This window comes from Dendropsophus ebraccatus, chromosome 1 (assembly GCF_027789765.1).
Source record: "Dendropsophus ebraccatus isolate aDenEbr1 chromosome 1, aDenEbr1.pat, whole genome shotgun sequence".
Classification (NCBI taxonomy): domain Eukaryota; kingdom Metazoa; phylum Chordata; class Amphibia; order Anura; family Hylidae; genus Dendropsophus; species Dendropsophus ebraccatus.
In genome coordinates, this window is record NC_091454.1 from 50,255,128 (window position 1) to 50,273,600 (window position 18,473).

Here is an 18,473-nt window from a genome sequence, read left to right on the forward strand (position 1 = left end):
AGTCCATAAGCTGGGACAGGCATTTCCCCTCGAGTCGTGATGTCATCACAACTTGGGGGAAAATAACTTCCAGCGAGGGGGTCCCAAGGCCATTCCCGCCACTCAACGCCGACGCGGTGATGCATAGCTTCTATATAATTTCAACTTTCTTTTATTCCAAAGGGATAAAATATCATCACTAATACAAATAGACTCAGCTTGTTCCAAATGTGACAATGCCATTAGTTATGGCCAGGCTATGATTAAGGACATTGGTATGCTTCAAATCCAACAAATGACACAAATTAAGATTATTGGTAGTGATATTTTAACCTTTCAGAATGAAAAACATTACAACTTTGTAACAGTTATGGCTGGATCGAAGATGGTTTTGCACAGTACATTAGGTGCATAATCTAAAAGTGATCCGTGCCATTTCAGATTATCAAGGTGAGCTGAATCAACTTGTCTTAAAGCGAATGTACCATTAGATACATCGCTTTTAGATTTTTACATCAATAGACTGGGGCTGGCGTGGGGATGCCTGCCTACCCCAGTGTGACGAAATCCCCTCCCCTCTGTGACGCAGCTTCATTGATTCTAATGGAGCCATGTCATAGAGGGAAGGGGTTTTGTCACACTGGGAGCCATTAGGCTCACCTCTAGTGCTTCAGGCCAGGTTGGTTCCGGGGAATAGACCACCAGTCAATAGGCACTAGTCTATTGATGTAAAAATCTTAAAGCGATGTACCTGCTGGTACATTCGCTTTAAATTGGCAACATGCATTGGTCAAACGCTTGTTCTGTCAGCTTCTCCCGTGATCACCTGCATTTATTAGCTGTTGCTTTCTTTGTGATAAGAGGAAGCTAATTCTATAGGGCATCTACACCATATATCAACAATCTAGTGTAACTACTTACATTTTACAAATCTATAAGAAATAAGAGTATTATTTCATCTGTCCATTAAATTGAATCTGTAGTTGTCAACCTTGTCTACCTAGTATATGCCCATTGTAAGCTTTGTCTTTGGTAGATCTACGCTCCTGGTCAAACACTGCCTTGATATCTGAAGCTGAAATAACTGTGTTAAGCTATATATTTCTTAAACTGCACCGCACTGTAACACATATGGTAGAGGTATAATGATCCCTTGATAAACCAGCTATATAGCGATTTTACATAATCATAATTATGAGTAATCTTAGTAATATTAGTCCTGCTCTAATTAAATGTATCGCTATATAATAACATGGAGATAATTGGCTTGAATAGTCATATAATTAGAGATACCGCAGTATTTTATAAATCCTTGGCTCCAGAAAGATTTTCTCACTCTGTAAAAATGTGTCCTTGCGGCATCATAAATGTATAAATAATATAATATACCTGCAGGCAAGTATATGCTGCAAACTTCTTTGTACACCTTTGGTATCTGAAGGATGGTCCCACAAGACTCCTAGACTTTCCTCTAGAGACTTGCAGGTCATCAGGCTTACTCATCCATTATTCTCTCTCTAACCCTTGACTGCTACAAAGTACATTCCAACTGCCACTAAAACAAGACAATATAAAGAGTGTTCCATCCGACTGCAGCAGTGATGTTTCCATCAAAGATTTTCTCTTTCTTTCTAATGCAGAAATCTTCTAGTGCAAAACAACCCTTGACCCGGTGGTCCAAAAATGATTTAGTTCTGGTGTTCCCAGAAATAAGATTTTTTTTTCCTTTCTACAGCATATAGGATCTTTCTGTGTCTGTAATCGGGATAAGCTACAGTTATTAAAATATATGTAGAATTTTAATTGTAAGCCCAAAGCCGCCCACCTATCAGACTGCTGGACCTGCTCAGGTTCATTAAATCAGGCATTCATGCTATGAAATCTCAATTTCACCTATTATAACAGACTATAGACTACAAGACATCTGGGAAAAAGGAAATCAATAAAATGACACTGCCACCACAGTACTCTTTTAAAAACAGTGCGGACAATTTTTTCTTCAAGTTTTTCAGGCACTAGGAAAGTGACTATTAATAGAGAAATAATACTTTTAGTACTAAAAAAACTACTGCTTCCAAGGAAGTAGTGCCGAAGCTTGAAAATATTGTCTCTTCTTTTTCCAGAGAATACTTTTTCCAGTTATACTCACCTTTCTATGCTCCCACCAGGAGAGGAGCAGCTGAATTTTCATATGTGAAGGCAGCATCCTGGCACAGGCAGTGTGATGCATATAGATGATGGAAGCAGAGGGAGCTTATGGGTATGTTCACATGCTGCAAAAAAGTGCAGTTTTTCTGCACTGAAATAAAAAAATGTACTTAAAACCAGTTGCAGATCTGCTGCAGATAATTGCAGATAGTCTGCAGCAGATCTGCAATGCGTGAACTTACCCATAACTCCCAGCTTTGGCATATATTTCATATGCGTTTTGAGGATGAGCTGAAAGTGGTGCTAATCCAGAGCACTGTGCCAAAAGACGATTAATTGCCAGGGGAGTCTCCCCGTGGGTATGAAGGCCTGGGACATTGCCCAGTTTGCACCCTGCCCAATATTGTCCCTATCTGCAGGGATTGTTTAACTCTTAAGCCCCTATTCCACGGGTCATTTAAAGGAGCAATATCGTTCGTTTTCGGCCGATATCGGCCGCTACGAACGATATGCGTCCCGTGGAATAGAGTGCAACGATCAGCCGACATCGTTCATGTCGGCTGATCGTTGCAGTCGCTTGTTTTTCAACATGTTGAAAAACAAGCGACTGATATAGCAGCGATCTGCTGCCATCGCTCCGTTGAATAGGAGCATCGGCAGCAGATGCTGCTATATCCTATGGGCTGCCCGGACGATCAGCGATCCTCCGAGCAGCCCCTCCCGCACTCACCCGCTCGCTGCAACCGCGTTGAATAGCGGCGGCAGCGAGCGGGGAACGAGGAGCAAACGAGCGCTAATAGCGCTCGTTTGCTTCTCCAAACGACTCGTGGAATAGGGGCATTACTGCTTAATGCAATTCAGTGACATACTCAACTTTACTGTACCTATATAATCTTAACAGATTTGTAACCTCCTACTGCTTACTAAGCTGGTTGCACCACTGCATAAATATCAGTGAAAGAATTCAGAACATACATTTGGTGATTGTGTCTATATTTTTATTTTTTATTTAAAAAAAACTCTTTATTTGGGATGTGAATAATATAAAAAAGGTGGAGTCTATTATTCCCTACGCCCTAGCACCCATACAGCTATATGCCGAGTGTAAATGGCTGATTATTTAGGGGGCGGCTATACAGATCAGTGAGACATAGCACCGCTAGGGCCCAGGAAATAATACACCATTCACAGCCCAACCCAAGCAACAAAGATATGTTCTGAATGCTTTCAATTATCTTTATCCAGTGGTGCTTTCAGCTCAGTAGGTGGTCAGGAGGTCACAAATTCACTTTAAATATGGGAATTGACTAGTCTATAATAATCTCGAAATGTGGCTTCATAATTGAAATAAACCACACATACAAGATTTAAAAGCAAAACTTTACAGTGTACATGTAGTCCTATCTGTGCTTTACAGTGTAAAGCAGGAGGAGATGCATAGAAGGAGATGCATAGCTTAATACATAGTTTTGTTGGATTCACTATAACTTGTATTCAGAGTTAGTATAATTTGTACATTTAAATTCCTGCTCCTAATATGCGAAGTGGGTGGTCCTACTTAGTGACTAACATCTATCTTTGTACACATGGTCATATACAGAGGGCAAACACTGAATATCATCGTCCACTGTCCTACTAAGCAAAGTAAGGAAAAGCATTTAATATAATAAGTTATACTGAGAGTTTTACCCCCAATAAACTATAGGAATCTTCTTAGTTCCTTCTGTTTTTTAACATACTGCATGCAGATCAAACACCATTGTCTACTTGACAAGTTTCCTTTAAAAGAAACTGAATACAAAAAAAAAGCTAGAAAATTCTTTGGCATCCACTCTGTATCAAGAGGCTTCTATTCAAAGAATGTAGGAGTTTTGTTTTTATGTACTGCTTTCCCTGGAGTGTACAGATAATTTAACACATTGATAACAAGCTATTGTGAGTCTTGCTGATCCCCTATCAGTCGAAAGTTCTCATCTAAGCTCATAAACAAGAGAGAACTTAGCAGATTTGTTTTATTCCTGAACACAATCTGTTGATTCATAGTGCATGGAGGAGCAATTTTAGCTTCAAATGGCAGCGCATAAGATGGATTAGTTGAAGCTGAATTTTGGAAAAAAAAATGTTTGTATATCAATGGCACATTGGCATCCAAAGCAGATGGTCTGCCTGATCTTTTCTGCTTCTAACATAAACAAAGTCAAGCACTATAACTATTTCTGCATGGAAGATTATGAGACCCATGTAAGTTCATTGTGAAACAACTGTCCTTCCAGTTATCAACAGAAACAACCTTTTTGTATCTTCACATACATTTCGTTAGTAGATATTTGGCTAATGCAATGTATTAATAATGTAGATGGACTAAAGGTTTATATTGCAATGAAATAAATTTCAATGGGCTCCACATTTTCAGAGAAATATGTCAAGGTAGTTCTCAAATCTTTGTATAATATAATAACATAATGCTACTATACTCGAAAAAAATAAATAAAGCAAAAACATGCTGACAGAGTATCTGAATTAAAAGGGTTGTATAGGGATGAACAAAAATGTATATAGCTGGGGCTGGTGTGAAAATTGAAGAAAAGCTATACTTACCTCCCCCTGATCCCTGCAGTTGCTGTGCCAATGCTAGTGCCAACCCATGACTGCTACTTCCTGGTTCATGGTAAAGTGTTGTCTCCTTGAGAAGTGATCCCCCCGGGAGGATGCATCACCAGGAATCAGAAAGTACAGGTGGCAAGTGAACATTGGGGGCATTGGTGCAGCAGCTGTTGGGATTTGGGGAGGTAAGTATGTTTTTTTAAAATGTATTTATTTATTTACAAGCTACCTCCAGCAATAAAATATATACATTTTATTTATCCCTGGACAACCTGTTTAAGCGCATTGCTAAATATATATATATATATATATATATATATATATATATATATATATATTTGTTTTTACCAATGAGCTGCAATAACAGATATAGTCTTTGGACATGTGTGGTGCTGTTGGTGGGGAAAAACATTTTTCTCTTCCCAGACAATCCTTATAACTACTTTGTGAGGGCCTTTAAAAGAGAATACTATATGAACGGAGATTGAAATTATGATTCTTCAAGCAAGTCAATTTATAAAAAAAAAAAAAAAAAAAAAAACACCTTCACTGTCCACTCCAGGCTGTAATCCTGTTTGAATTTCACATCTCTGGAAACCAACAAACTACATAGTAAAAATTCAATACATTTTTGATGACTAGGATATATTTACCAAACTTCTTTTGTAAATCTTTTTTTTTTTTCCATTTTTTTGGAATGTAACAGATTTTTGTCAGTAAATCACTCTCATCTGAAGTGAACATATAACCTTCTGTTCTTTAGGGATTTTAAATGTAAGACTTTTGCTCACCTCCCTCATTATCCTTGTTATCAGCACAAGAAGTTTCCATGGCAACATTGCATCCAGACCCTCTCCAGCCGGTCTGGCAGATACACTGCCAGCTGTTCTGACCAAGTGTGCATCTCCCATTGCCATTGCACAGATCAGGGCAGCCATCTGGTTGAAGAAAGGAAGAAGATAAGTATAAAAGATAGCGATCTGGACTAGATGACTGTGGTCTGCATAGATGATAAAATGAATCCATGCCTGAAAATTGATCTTCCATCAGCCACAGCTATGCTTGGTTGGATGCATCTTAAATCAACATTAGGCAGCCATATCAACTATGTACTCTATACTTTAGAAATCCAATAGAATTTACTCTTGCCTGCATTAAAGACTCCAGTGCAAGCACCAGCCCTATGACATTCGCTAGAATCAGCGCTCAGTTGGATATAAACATTCTAGAATTTTTGTCTAATAGCAACCTGTAATGAAACTAAATACAAAAGCTGTAAACTATTTTGATTCAACACAGGAAAAGCTATGCACATTAAGGAAACCCCTCTGAGACATACGTAAAGTAGCTGATGCCAGGGGCTGTTTACATGATGTCTGTGGGAGAAGGATAGATAGATAGATAGATAGATAGATAGATAGATAGATAGATAGATAGATAGATAGGACATAGATAATAGATATATGATAGATAGATAATATATAAATAGAAGAAAGATAGATAGATAGACGGACAGAGAAATAGATTGATAGATAGATCTATATTTCTATCCATCTATTGTTCTATCAAGCGTTCATTTTTTCATGTTGTGCTGATCACACTCTATCTATCTATCTATCTATGGTTCTATCTATCTATTTATCTAGCTATCTTCTATCTATCTATCTATCTATCTTCTTATCTTTCATCTATCTATTTATCTGTCGTCATCTATCTACTGTATCTATGGACACTCACTTTTATACAGTTGAGCTACTCGTAATAGATAACTGGAACAGAACAGATTCCTATAGGATAATATTACACAGGTTCTTCCCCACTGATTGTCATATAATATTTCATAGTATATCAAAACACCAAGTTTATTTTATTTTCCTGTAGCCTGATAGTAAAGTGTGTAATTTACATGTGTGCCGTCTTGCTTGGACCCTGCAATAATGACAAGTGAGTAGGTGATTTTAGTGCTCCAACACCTGGGAAAAGCAGGACTGTGTTCCTACCTCCAGCCTGAACCTGCAGGCTTTTTATGTGCAATGTCACATGTATTTGCCACACTATAGTAACCGGGCTAGATAATTATAAATAATTATAATGATGCGATGCTCCTGCCTGCAGTCGGCTTATAGAGACAAATGATTTTATGGCGTGGTGTAGTTAAAATGTGAATATTGCATAAAATGATGGGTTTGCTGAGCACCAATAAAACCTACTACTGAATATAAAACACAAGGACTGTACAGGTAGAAAATATTCTGTCACTTCAAAGCAAATAGTCGAGCGAAGAAGTGAAGAGGTCATTGCCATCAGAGGCCCAAGACTTATTCATGTTAGCAATTGTGCTCATCTTTATTTATGTCCGGGCTAGCTTGTATGTGACTGAGCAGCGGTATTTTGCATGCGGCTTTACATCAATACTGAACATACTTCAATACTGTAAAGAGTTAGTAGTGCTATTAATACAATTATTTGTGTCTTGACTTTAGTAAAGCCACACATTTACATGTGAACAGGACTGTAGCTTGCGGCTCTCTATAACAACACGGCACATAACCCAAACCAACCAGAACAGGAAATCTTATCAGGATTTTCTAGTGGTGCAGCCTCAGGTTTTGGGCCTGTAACCCAAAGTGATGGAATCTCAAATGTTACTGCCAAACATATATGTTATACACCTTGGGGGGAGACGTATTAAACATGGTGTAAAGTGAAACTGGTGTAAAGTGAAAACAATCAGATTCCACTTTTCATTCCTCACAGACTCTTTGGAAAATGAAAGGTGGAATCTGATTGGTTGCTAGGGGCAACTGAGCCAGTTTCACTTTACACCATGTTTGATAAATCTCCCCCCTTGCCTTCAAACATTTTCAGTGGCTATGGCAAGATTATCAAAACCTCCCTGTACCAAAATCTGTTGCTATTTGTCACAAAAAAAACCTGGCTTCCATGATTTGCACTACATTAAAAAGTGTTGAAAACACAAAAGACCTTTGGTGCCACCCTTTACACAGGGGTGTGGCTTATTGGAAAGTGGGTGTGGCTTGACTGGAAAGTGGGCATGGTATTTTGAGCATAAAGCAGGCCAACTAATACATGGTACATAATTAAAATGAATTAACCACTACAATTAAAAAAAAATAAACATTCTCATTCAGTGCCGCCATGCAGATTCTAATGGTGCCTTCCATTTTTCAAACTGCTGCCTTTCCCATGATTTGCTCTGTTTGCTACATATGCATATAAAGTCATATGGTGCACTGGAGGCAGGACAAGCACCTGGCATGTGTGGCCTAGGGGAGAGGACATCAGTGCACTGGGCCCGCCTCCAGTGCACCAAGTAACTTTATTTGCATGTATATAATAAATGGAGCAGATCCTGCCATTGGAGTCGGGAGGGAATTTTCTCCCTGTGATGGGGCAATTGTCATCTGCCTCGCAGGAGTTTTTGCCTTCCTCTGGATCAACACAGTAGGGGTTCTCTAGGTTGAACCTAATGAGACTCTTGTCTTTTTTCAACATTACTAACTATGTTACTATGTGGGAAGTAGGCGGCAGTTTGAAAAATGGACGGCACTCTCAGAATCTGCAGTGCCAAGCAGGTCATATGAAAATATTTATTGACTTAAGTGGCATTGACTGAGGCTATGTTTAAACATTTAATTAGTGTTTAATTATTATTTTATTAGTGTTAATTAGCGGTCCTTGCTACAAATTGTGCAATCACACTAAAATATCGCTACATTTGCTGCGATTCCGTCACAATAGTGACAAAAATAGCACTGTCTTACCACAAATTGTGCAATTCCCTGCAAAATAGTGCTAATTAACACAGATTAAATGCTAATTAACTGCTTTGTGTGAACATAGCCTAAAGATGCACCAAACTGCCAAGCAGAAGCCACTGTTAATAATCTGGTGCATTCCTAAATTGTTCAGTCTAGCTTTATTGTTTTTCATTATCTCCTCCATTATTTTTTATGCATTTTTATTTTAAACAAAACTTTATACTTTGAAAAAAATTGCAAGAATATGCCCTTCAGGGTACACATTGGAGTCGATCAATTGATCGATGGGACGATCAATTACTGCAATTAAATGATACATTCCCATTGCATTTACATTGCATGTGTGAACATAGCCTCAGGTGCTTGGTGCATTTATGTGGCAGATTTTCTCCCCCAGAAAATATATGGGTGTATTACTAACATGATTTATTTAATTTGCAATGGCGGTTAGGTGTTTCTTAAGCTGGTGGATTCAGCAGATTAAATATAAGGTGAACGTACAAATCTAGATAAAACACAGTGTATGAGTTTTGTCTGGAGTGTTCTTTAAACAAGTTTTACTTCTTCAATGTATTCTTAAATGACCTTTTATGTATTTCTTCCAGCCGGTTTACTTTACCTGCAATTTTCAATGTAAGAATGGATTTTGGGCACTCATGGCTTTTTGAAAGCAGCATCTAATGCACCAGCTTGTTAAGAAGTACGTCATTGAGTAATGTAGTGGATACTTGTGCTAAACTTGTATCAGGATGACAAAGCTTGGCGAAGCACTGAACTCAAGTTGTGGTCATACAGATATAAGGGGATGGAAGTCACTTTCATTGTAGAATCTAGTCTCCTACACAGGCAAATGTCATTGTCACAAAGGGGATATTTTATTGAATATAGATATTAGGGTAACACTGGATAAAGGGAAGTGTCTGGAAATATTAATATAGATACTGTCCAACCTTGCGGCCACTTGATGGTAGGTAAAGTGAATCGTTGAAGTGTTGAGCACTTACTGTGATCTGCCTGTGATGGAGCTTCCCAGCTGAGCAGATCTCTTTGCTTGGTGACCTAATTGTCACTGAGACATGTCGTCTATAAAGCAAGTCAATGAGACCTAGAAGTTGTGGAGTATGGCGAGCACCTTGAATGGCTTTTATGTTACAAAAGCACTTTAAATGGTTTAGGAATGATTTAATTCATTGTGCAATACTTCACAGACTAAGAGTTATTCCACTTGTAAGTTAGAACTGATTATGCTTGATTTTATTGTTGTTATAATAAAAGAAGGAGTCTATGAAAGATAGATCAATGCCTTCAAACGACTAACTTCTCAGAGAGCTATTCAACCAGAACCATTTCACATAATTACTATGGCAAGTAGAACATTCTCGGCATATTGTGTTAATATGTACTCTATTCTTTGATCATTATCTCGGAAGACAAATGCTTCATTACCAGCCAACCCTCCGTATAGATAAATGTTATGGTTTTGATGTTAGATGGTTTTGTTGGTTTAATGCAATTTTTGGTTAATACATACTTTTATGTATACACTAACATTAGTATAAATTAGAACTGAGATTTATGAAGCTGTCTTTTAGTAAAGTTCTCTATGTTGGAAATATCATCCATACAGAGCTCAGCTGTTATTTCTTATACTGTTCTTAAAATAACAGATGAGCTGTGATTGGTTCTTAAGGGCAACAATACAATGTGTGTGTATATATACTGTATATATATATATCAGCTACTACCCCTTGCATTCATATGGCAACATCTACAGCAGTATCTTCATGTGAAAAAGACATATTTAAGGGACAAAAAGCAAATTACATGTATTGTTCTCTGCAAAGATAAATATAATTACTGAACATGGTATAGATAGGGAATTCTTTTTTTTTTTTTCAAAAGACTGTAAGTTTTAAGGTAGATAAATGGTGTATTCATTGTGCTAACATAAGACAACCTTGGCATGGGTCTAGGTCTCTAGGACAGCCCATGTATTATAAAAATTATCTATAAGAATAGAAATGTATAGCTATGGCTCTTTTTACACTGACATTGTGGTTACTGTTAAAACAGAAACCATGTCTGGAACAGTGGATGTATGATGGATGCAAAGAGCACCTAAGGGACACTCATTGGTCTATAACAAGGTTTGTCGTTTTGACGGAACTGCCAGCGGAGGCAGTGAATGAAAGCTTTGATGGTAGTGTGAACACAGCCTTACAATGAAAAATTTAACTATTAAAAGTGCTGCATTACAATGAACCACATAAATATAGAACTCCTGTCAATTTTTGATGACCCAACATTTTTTTTAAGTCATGGAAAATATTCTGTCATTTTTGGTGCAGCTTTAATTTATGTTCCTAGACAGTATTTTTGCTCAGTATTTTGGTCAGCATTTTGCAACCAAAGCCAGGAGTGGATTAAAAACACAGAAAGGCTATGTGATCACACAACTGAAATTGGGTGGATGGTCGACATTTAATTGAAAATACAGTGGTTATTTCAAAACAACGGCCACTATTTGCCATAAAATTATGGCTATCCACTAAATTTCAACAGTGTGGGAGAATAACATTTCTTTATTTTCAATCCAAACCACTGGTTTTGGTTGCAAAATGTTGACCAAAATAATGAGCAAAATACTGTGTGGGAACATAGCCCAAGACTGTGAGCTCTTTAGGTAAATCTGGATGAAAGGAAATAAAGCCAACTAAAATAACCTGAAAATAAAACTGCAGGCCCACATATACTCTTAACTGAATTATGTCAGAGTGATCTCAGTTGCCTGGTAACAGCGCACTTCACACGCCTTCTAAGTCCGAGGAAGGTTATACTATAAAAATTTGTGCGTCTATTATTTTGAATGGAGTAAAAGGAGAGTACAACCGTGTGCCATGTGTGCCATTGAATGTCTGTAATGAAGCTAATAAAATACGAGCCTGCCAGTGTTTCGGCTATAATGGGCCAAAATCAATGACAAATGTGAGCAAAATGCAGGCGTAATATTGTGTAAATAATAGTTTCACAGATAAGATTTGAAGACGCACCCTATATCCTCTCTCTGAGTTATTAGTTTTCAGTTTTATCTTAGGGTTTCATATTTCTCATAAATAATTTAGGAAGAAAACTTCAAGAGGAATGAAGGACAGGGAAAGAGATGCATGCTGGGTATTTGAGAGAGAAACAGGATTTCAGGTGATATCTGATTAGTAATTTGATAATTGGGATGATCCATATGGGACAGAAGCTAATAAGAGTTACTAAAAAATAGATAACATTTATTTGTCCGAAAATCAACATATACAGAGAGTTAATAAGGAAATCAATTTCTTACAGTCAGAATGCTGCTATTCTCCCTATGCATGCTGACTTGTCTTTGAACAATGATACTGGATATATCAGATAACAGGATTTATGTGGAAAATCAATGTAATATGCTGATAACTGTAACCCATGGATCGCTGTCACCAGATCAGTCTTCCAGCATGAGGCTAGCAACAAAACACAATGAGGCTTCTAAGTGTAGATTATAAGAAAAACTAGGAGCCGTTATTAAAGGGTAGTATTTGCTATAAGAATGATGGCCAGTCTACCAGTGTCTTGTTATACAGCAGGGGACTATTGAGTGTAACTTGTAAATTATTGATTGAAATCTCTGGTTATTGCGGACTTAGGCTGGGTTTACATATATAAGTTGGCATCAGTTGCGTTTTTTGCCTAAAAACTGACCACAACTGATGTCACAACTGATGCCAAAAATGCATCAGTTGTCATCAGTTTTTCTATCCGTCTTTTCATAAAAAACCATCAGTTGCCATCAGTTTCCATCAGTTGTCATCAGTTGTCACAAGTTGCGCTCATCAGTTGACATTTTTTTCCCCAGTATGTTTTCCTGTCATTTTCAATGGGATTTGCGGGGGAGCGCACGGGGGCTATATACTAATTGGGGGAGCTCACAGGGGGGCTATATACTACAAGGGGAGAGCGCACAGGGGGCTATATGGGAGGGGGAGAGCGCACAGGGGGGCTATATGGGAGGGGGAGAGCGCACAGGGGGGCTATATGGGAGGGGGAGAGCGCACAGGGGGGCTATATGGGAGGGGGAGAGCGCACATGGGGGGCTATATACTATTGGGGGAGAGCGCACAGCAATGCTGTATACTAATTGGGGGAGAGCACACAGGGAAGCTAAATATTACTGGGGGGGCAACAGGGGGGCTATATACTACTGGAGGAGAAACAGGGGGTTGATATACTACTGGGGGACCAAGGGGGGACTATAGGGGAGGGGGAGAGCACACAGGGGGAGATATATGTTTATTTTGTGCTACTATTTGACTGAACGCCGGATGCCAGAGCCGAACGGCATGCGTCCTGCCCGGCGAGGCATCCGGCACTCTATTCCATTGTATTGGTGCGGCGCCGCATCACCGGAGCGGCGGTCCGCCAGGACGCTGCAAGATGCATCCTAACGCACCGACGGTCCGGCAATGCGGCGGCCACTAGGTCACCGCCGCACATTTTGAACGATCCCATTGAAAACAATGGGATCAGTTCAAAGATGCGTTTCCCTCCGGCGCTTTTCTCCTGCGCCGAAGGGAAACGCCGCCGCACCGCCGGACATATGTAAACCCGGCCTTAGTAGTCCACTGGGCAGAGAACTCCGACTCATTGTAAAACATGGCAGTCTGCACACCCAGACCAGTTTTTTGACATTTCTCTGTGACATATTTTAACAGAAAAGATCCAGCAGGACAACTTTGGCAAGTAGGATAAAGGTTTCAGTGGTGTCTTCTGCTCACCACCCAGTCCATACACACAGTTATAGACAAATAGCATCCCATATTATAGTGAATAAGTAAAGTGCAAGTTTATTACAACATCCCAAATAGGTTGCACCTTATCTTTAAGACATAGAAAAAGAAATTCCCGGCACTCGCCAAATCTTCTGCAAGGTGATTTATTTACAAGTGTAAATACAGACAGACATCAAGGACGCGTTTCGGCGTGGAGCCTTTCTCAACAAGTCATAGACTTGTTGAGAAAGGCTCCACGCCGAAACGAGTCCTTGATGTCTGTCTGTATTTACACTTGTAAATAAATCACCTTGCAGAAGATTTGGCGAGTGCCGGGAATTTCTTTTTCTATGTGCTATACTTTGGCCCAGGCACCACCAGCCATCGGAGTGCCGACCCCCATCGACCACATGCACCTTATCTTTAAGACTTACACTTTACTTGTTCACTAGAATTTTGGATGCTGATTTTCTATTACTATGTGTATGTCTCTGTGACACGTTAAAAGGTTTTACAAATGACAGGGACACGATTCTGTAACCGAGCCCCCCCCCCCCATTTACAATGTGACATTTATATGGTTAGTCAGGGACGGATTAACTTTACCATAGGCCCCGGGCTGTTCACCAAGCCTGGGCCCCCCCACCCCACTGTAACTATGGCAGCACTAACCTGGCGTTCATAGTACAGGACAGATAATGTCATGATGTCCTGATTTGTGCAAATTCGCCATAGAAAACAGTCGTTTTTTGCAAATCATGGCAGAAGTGTAGCCAGGAGACAGTACACTACTGAAAGTAAAAGTCTTTTTGGGTGGTCATGGGTCCCCCAGGAGCTCAGGGCCCCGGACTGCCGCCCAAAATGCCCCTATTATAATCCACTACTGTGGTTAGTGTTCTTATGCAGTATTGGGGCCTTAAACTCTCTCAGACACCCACAAAAGACCAAAACCCAAGGGACTCCACTGAAGTTAATTGGTTGGGTATCCATCTGAATTAGGTACAGTACAATCTTGAACAGACCATCCGGCGCAATTTTGTGTAGCTCTAATGGGTCTCCAAATGTGGGTATTATAACCTAAACCATCAGCTCAGAGGGATTCATAAGCTCAGTAGTTTGGGTCAGGCTGGAACTTTTGTCCATAATACAGATATTAAAATGTCTGTGCATTACGGCCATTTCAAAGAAGGAAAAGACAAACAATGGCATTCACCTGTAGCATACCACTTGTCTATTTGTTCTATGCGTTGCTAATACTGTATATGTATTTACTGTATATACTGTATATACTGTATATGTATTTTGCTAGCCCCAAACAATAGCTTAGTGGTGCCTGCCATTTTTGGCTTTATCTAAAGCAGGCCTACAATAAAATCATCACTACGATGAAGAAGTTCTGGATCCACCATTTCACATGACAAACATTTGCGCTTCTACATAGCCTTTTCCATTGATATCACAGTGTATAGAGGTTTGGTGTCCTTTGGTGTAATAATACTTTCATAATATTTTAACTAGAAATACAAAACAATTGCAAGCTGGGGCAATATTTATTTAGCTGTATATACTGTAGCTATGTTCGAGCAACATAAAAAAAAGCGAAAAGGCAGACACATTTACTATTTAAAAAGACGTCAGTTATTGCCCAGATTTAACTGACTGCAATGGAATGCATTGAAGTCAATGGGATGACGGACGTCCAATGCACACAGTGTATAAAATGACGGATATTATCTGCACAGACGTCAAAATAATGATCATGACAATTATTTTCGGACGTCTTTTGCTAACATTGGGCATTATTTTTTAGTTGTTCACACACAGTCCTTCCTCTGTTTTTACTATTAAATTCAATGGACTTTTCAACTAAAGACACACCCAAGGGCCAATTAGTAACCCAAACTAGAATAATATACCAGCAGCCGTCATTGCATTGACAGGCATACAATCCTGAAAACAACAGAAGTCATTTTGGACTCAAAATGACGGACATCATTTTAAACATTACAAACGGACAAGAAAAAACGTTAAGGGAACATAGCCTACATTGGCAATTTGAATTTCCCATGGTTCTGATTAAACTTACAATGCGCTCAGTTCAGCCAAAAAAAAAACACAAACATTTCTGTCTTGCAGCCATCATTTGGACATTCAAATGCAAGCACATTATGGCCATCTGAAAGCAACCTATTTGCTTTCTGAAACATAAAGGAACATGCTATAATATAATGGAAATGAGTGGGCACCAACAAGGTACAGGTTGCTAGAATACGCTTCCCCTGAGTCATAGGTAGGTGGTTTGCATTTGATTAGAGCTATATGCAACAACATTTTCATTTTTGTAGCTGTGTGACTAATTCCACATATGTTTTCCTTTCTTCTCTAGTCATGCCGCACTATACTAAGGTCATGGGTGATGTGATATGTAGAATATATATTTCACTCAAGATGAGCTGCCTTTGTGACTTTATGATGATTTGGCTGGTTTATCCAGAATGTGTCACCCTCTTAAGATACAGAACACTATATACAGCTGTTCTTATCGATAAATCTTACCAGGAAAAAAACAGACCACATCGAAAACCTAAAGTGCATCCCCCACAAAAGAGAGTATTATTGACAACTCCGAAAGGTTCATTCTTTCCTATGAACAAAGCCTGGAATCAAAACAACCACTGTACACAATAATTGTCCTCAGAAAATAAATATCCAGTCTCCAATTCTTTCATCTAGCAGAGATCTCTGATAACAGGTCAGTGCATAGAGCTCCGCAGTTGTTGTGAGTGTACTAGACCAATATTCTGCCTTTACAGCTTTTCTGCTAGTGTATGATTAATGTTTTGAGCAAGGATGTAGCTCACACTGCGATCCAAGGAGCTATAAAAAGTAAAGGCATGATGCATCCTTGTTTGGGAATAGCTGACACTTATCGATAGCCTGGCTTGTTAATAATTCATAGAAAACCATTTGACTGTACAGTAGGGGCTCGGCTGAATTCTCGGCTCTTTTCAAATCTTGCTGGATTCTTAATTACAGGAAACACAGCGTTCTTCTGAGAATTCATTATTTCAAACACTGGGGTAGAATTTAAAATCCTGTAGGATCTAAAGAAAACGACAAGCCTCAATTTTACTAGGCAGTCTCCAAGGAATGTTACTTGTTAGCTAATAAAAATATGACAAAATACAATAGTCACCTATTAGTCACACGTTTCCCAGCCAAAACAAATTCCTAGATAAGTGAGATGTTTAATATTAGTGTTAGGCTGTCATTACCTCCCCTATTATACAGGATGCCTGGCAGCGACATTCTATAGAGCAATGCCTCGGAGAATAAAGAGCAATTCCTAATGTATCATTACAAGTATAGTCAGTGAACTTTTTGTTTGTTCAAAGGATTTTGAATAGAATACTATCTAGTTGTAATTACATTGAAGACAGAACCTTAGAGCTCATGTACATGGGATAGTTCTCAATTCTTTTTAATCCACCTGTTCAAGATTTAGGCCCTAATGTGGGACTACTCAGAATTTTTGGAGCATTCTGAATGTGCCCTAGTTATCAATCAACAATGGGTTGCATTGTCTTGAGATTGATTGACAGCATACCGCCAGAGTTCTAATGTGTCTTGCAGTAAGGTATTCCATTTTTATGTTCTAACTTTTGTATATTCCGTCCCTTGAAGGGATGTGTAAATGTAATATCAATAGGTGAACCAGGCACCCTCCAGTCTGTCAAGCAGAGGGCATCTGGCTAAATGCCTGAGCCTCCTTTTGATTTCAATGGGGTTTGTTACTCGAGAAGAGCACTTGAGCATTAAAAAATGCTTGAGTAAAAGTCACATGCTTCCTCTCAGCCTCTGATGTCACCCCGTAGTCCCCCCTTATAAAGGTACATGTGCAGCAATATCAAGCAACTCATCTAAAAACATTAAAATAGCACCAACAAAGGGCTACAAAAGCAAACACAATAAATTATGCACATGAATCAAAACACCTTACGTTTTATGTAGTCACAGATTGGCAAAACATTTGCAGTCAATAAAAATGGGCAAGGGATGTCCAAGGTTAATTGCCCATGTATGTACTGTACACAAAGGGTTAACATCTGAATTGCCATTTCTGAGATTGTTGCATGTATTTAACCCACCAGTAGGAGGAGACAGACATGGTCTGCTACTCCGAAAGGAGCTAATCTTACCAACAGAAGCTATTGGGCCACTGGGCCTTAATGATTGACATTGACGGTCCTAATTTCATGTAAGTTTTTTTTTATTCATGTGCATATTGTATTGCCTTTGTAGCATTTTGGTGGTGTTATTTTAATGTTTTTACATGTGTTGCTTGATATCACTGCACCTGTTCTTTTATAAGGTTGGGTCTACAGTGTGACATCAGAGGCTAAGAGGGAGCATGCGGGGTGTGCACATCAAATAATCATCGCCTGTTTTTCCTCCTACATCTGAAATAAAGTTTCCTTGTGAAGATTTTGCATATTGTCTCAGGTTATGAGCACTACAAATCTTGCACATGTCCTGTGAATGTAACTATTTTATTGGAAATAGACCCATGTCTATCCTGAGAGAAACTGGGGAAGCTATTGGGCAAACAAGGTGCCCTCCCGAAACTTTGTTTCTTATTGCATATGTGAATGTAACTGTTGGTGCACATGCAGTGAGTTACCCTACTGCTGTCAACATCCTAAATCACTTACTGGTAAATGGGCAAAATTTAAAGCATGAGATCAATACTGGAGGCCATATCCCGATTGTCAGTCAAGATGTCATGGGACAGGAAGAAGGAGTGGAGAGACCTGACAGTCCAAAGTACGGCCTATCTGACTTTTCATACATATTGAATAAACTGGTTATCTGCATTACTTAGCATAGATGGTACAAAAAAGGTGTAGTGAATACTGCTGTCTTACATGCTATGTGATATTGGCAGCTGGGAAGGACATCTGACAGATTTCCTTTAACAAATCCATTAATATTGGAAAACTGCTACTCTGGTCCCTGGTCTTTTCAACATATATCGTGACCTTATATAATGTTTTCAGATGATAGTGAACTTGTTAAGTAGTTAACACACAAGAGACCATTATTGTATTACAAGAGGTACATGTAAGGTAATGCCCTTAGAAACTAAATACTGTATTCATCA

The 18,473-nt window shown here is 39.0% G+C and overlaps 1 protein-coding gene across 1 annotated transcript in view; it reads right to left on the reverse strand.

The window, feature by feature from the left end:
- The window catches only part of TENM2 (teneurin transmembrane protein 2), a 750,809-nt gene that overhangs the window by 106,280 nt on the left and 626,056 nt on the right, over positions 1-18,473 (reverse strand). The window contains exon 14 of the mRNA XM_069970729.1: positions 5,523-5,669. Within this exon, the coding sequence (XP_069826830.1) occupies positions 5,523-5,669 (147 nt within the window). The remainder of the gene's footprint in view (positions 1-5,522; positions 5,670-18,473) is intronic.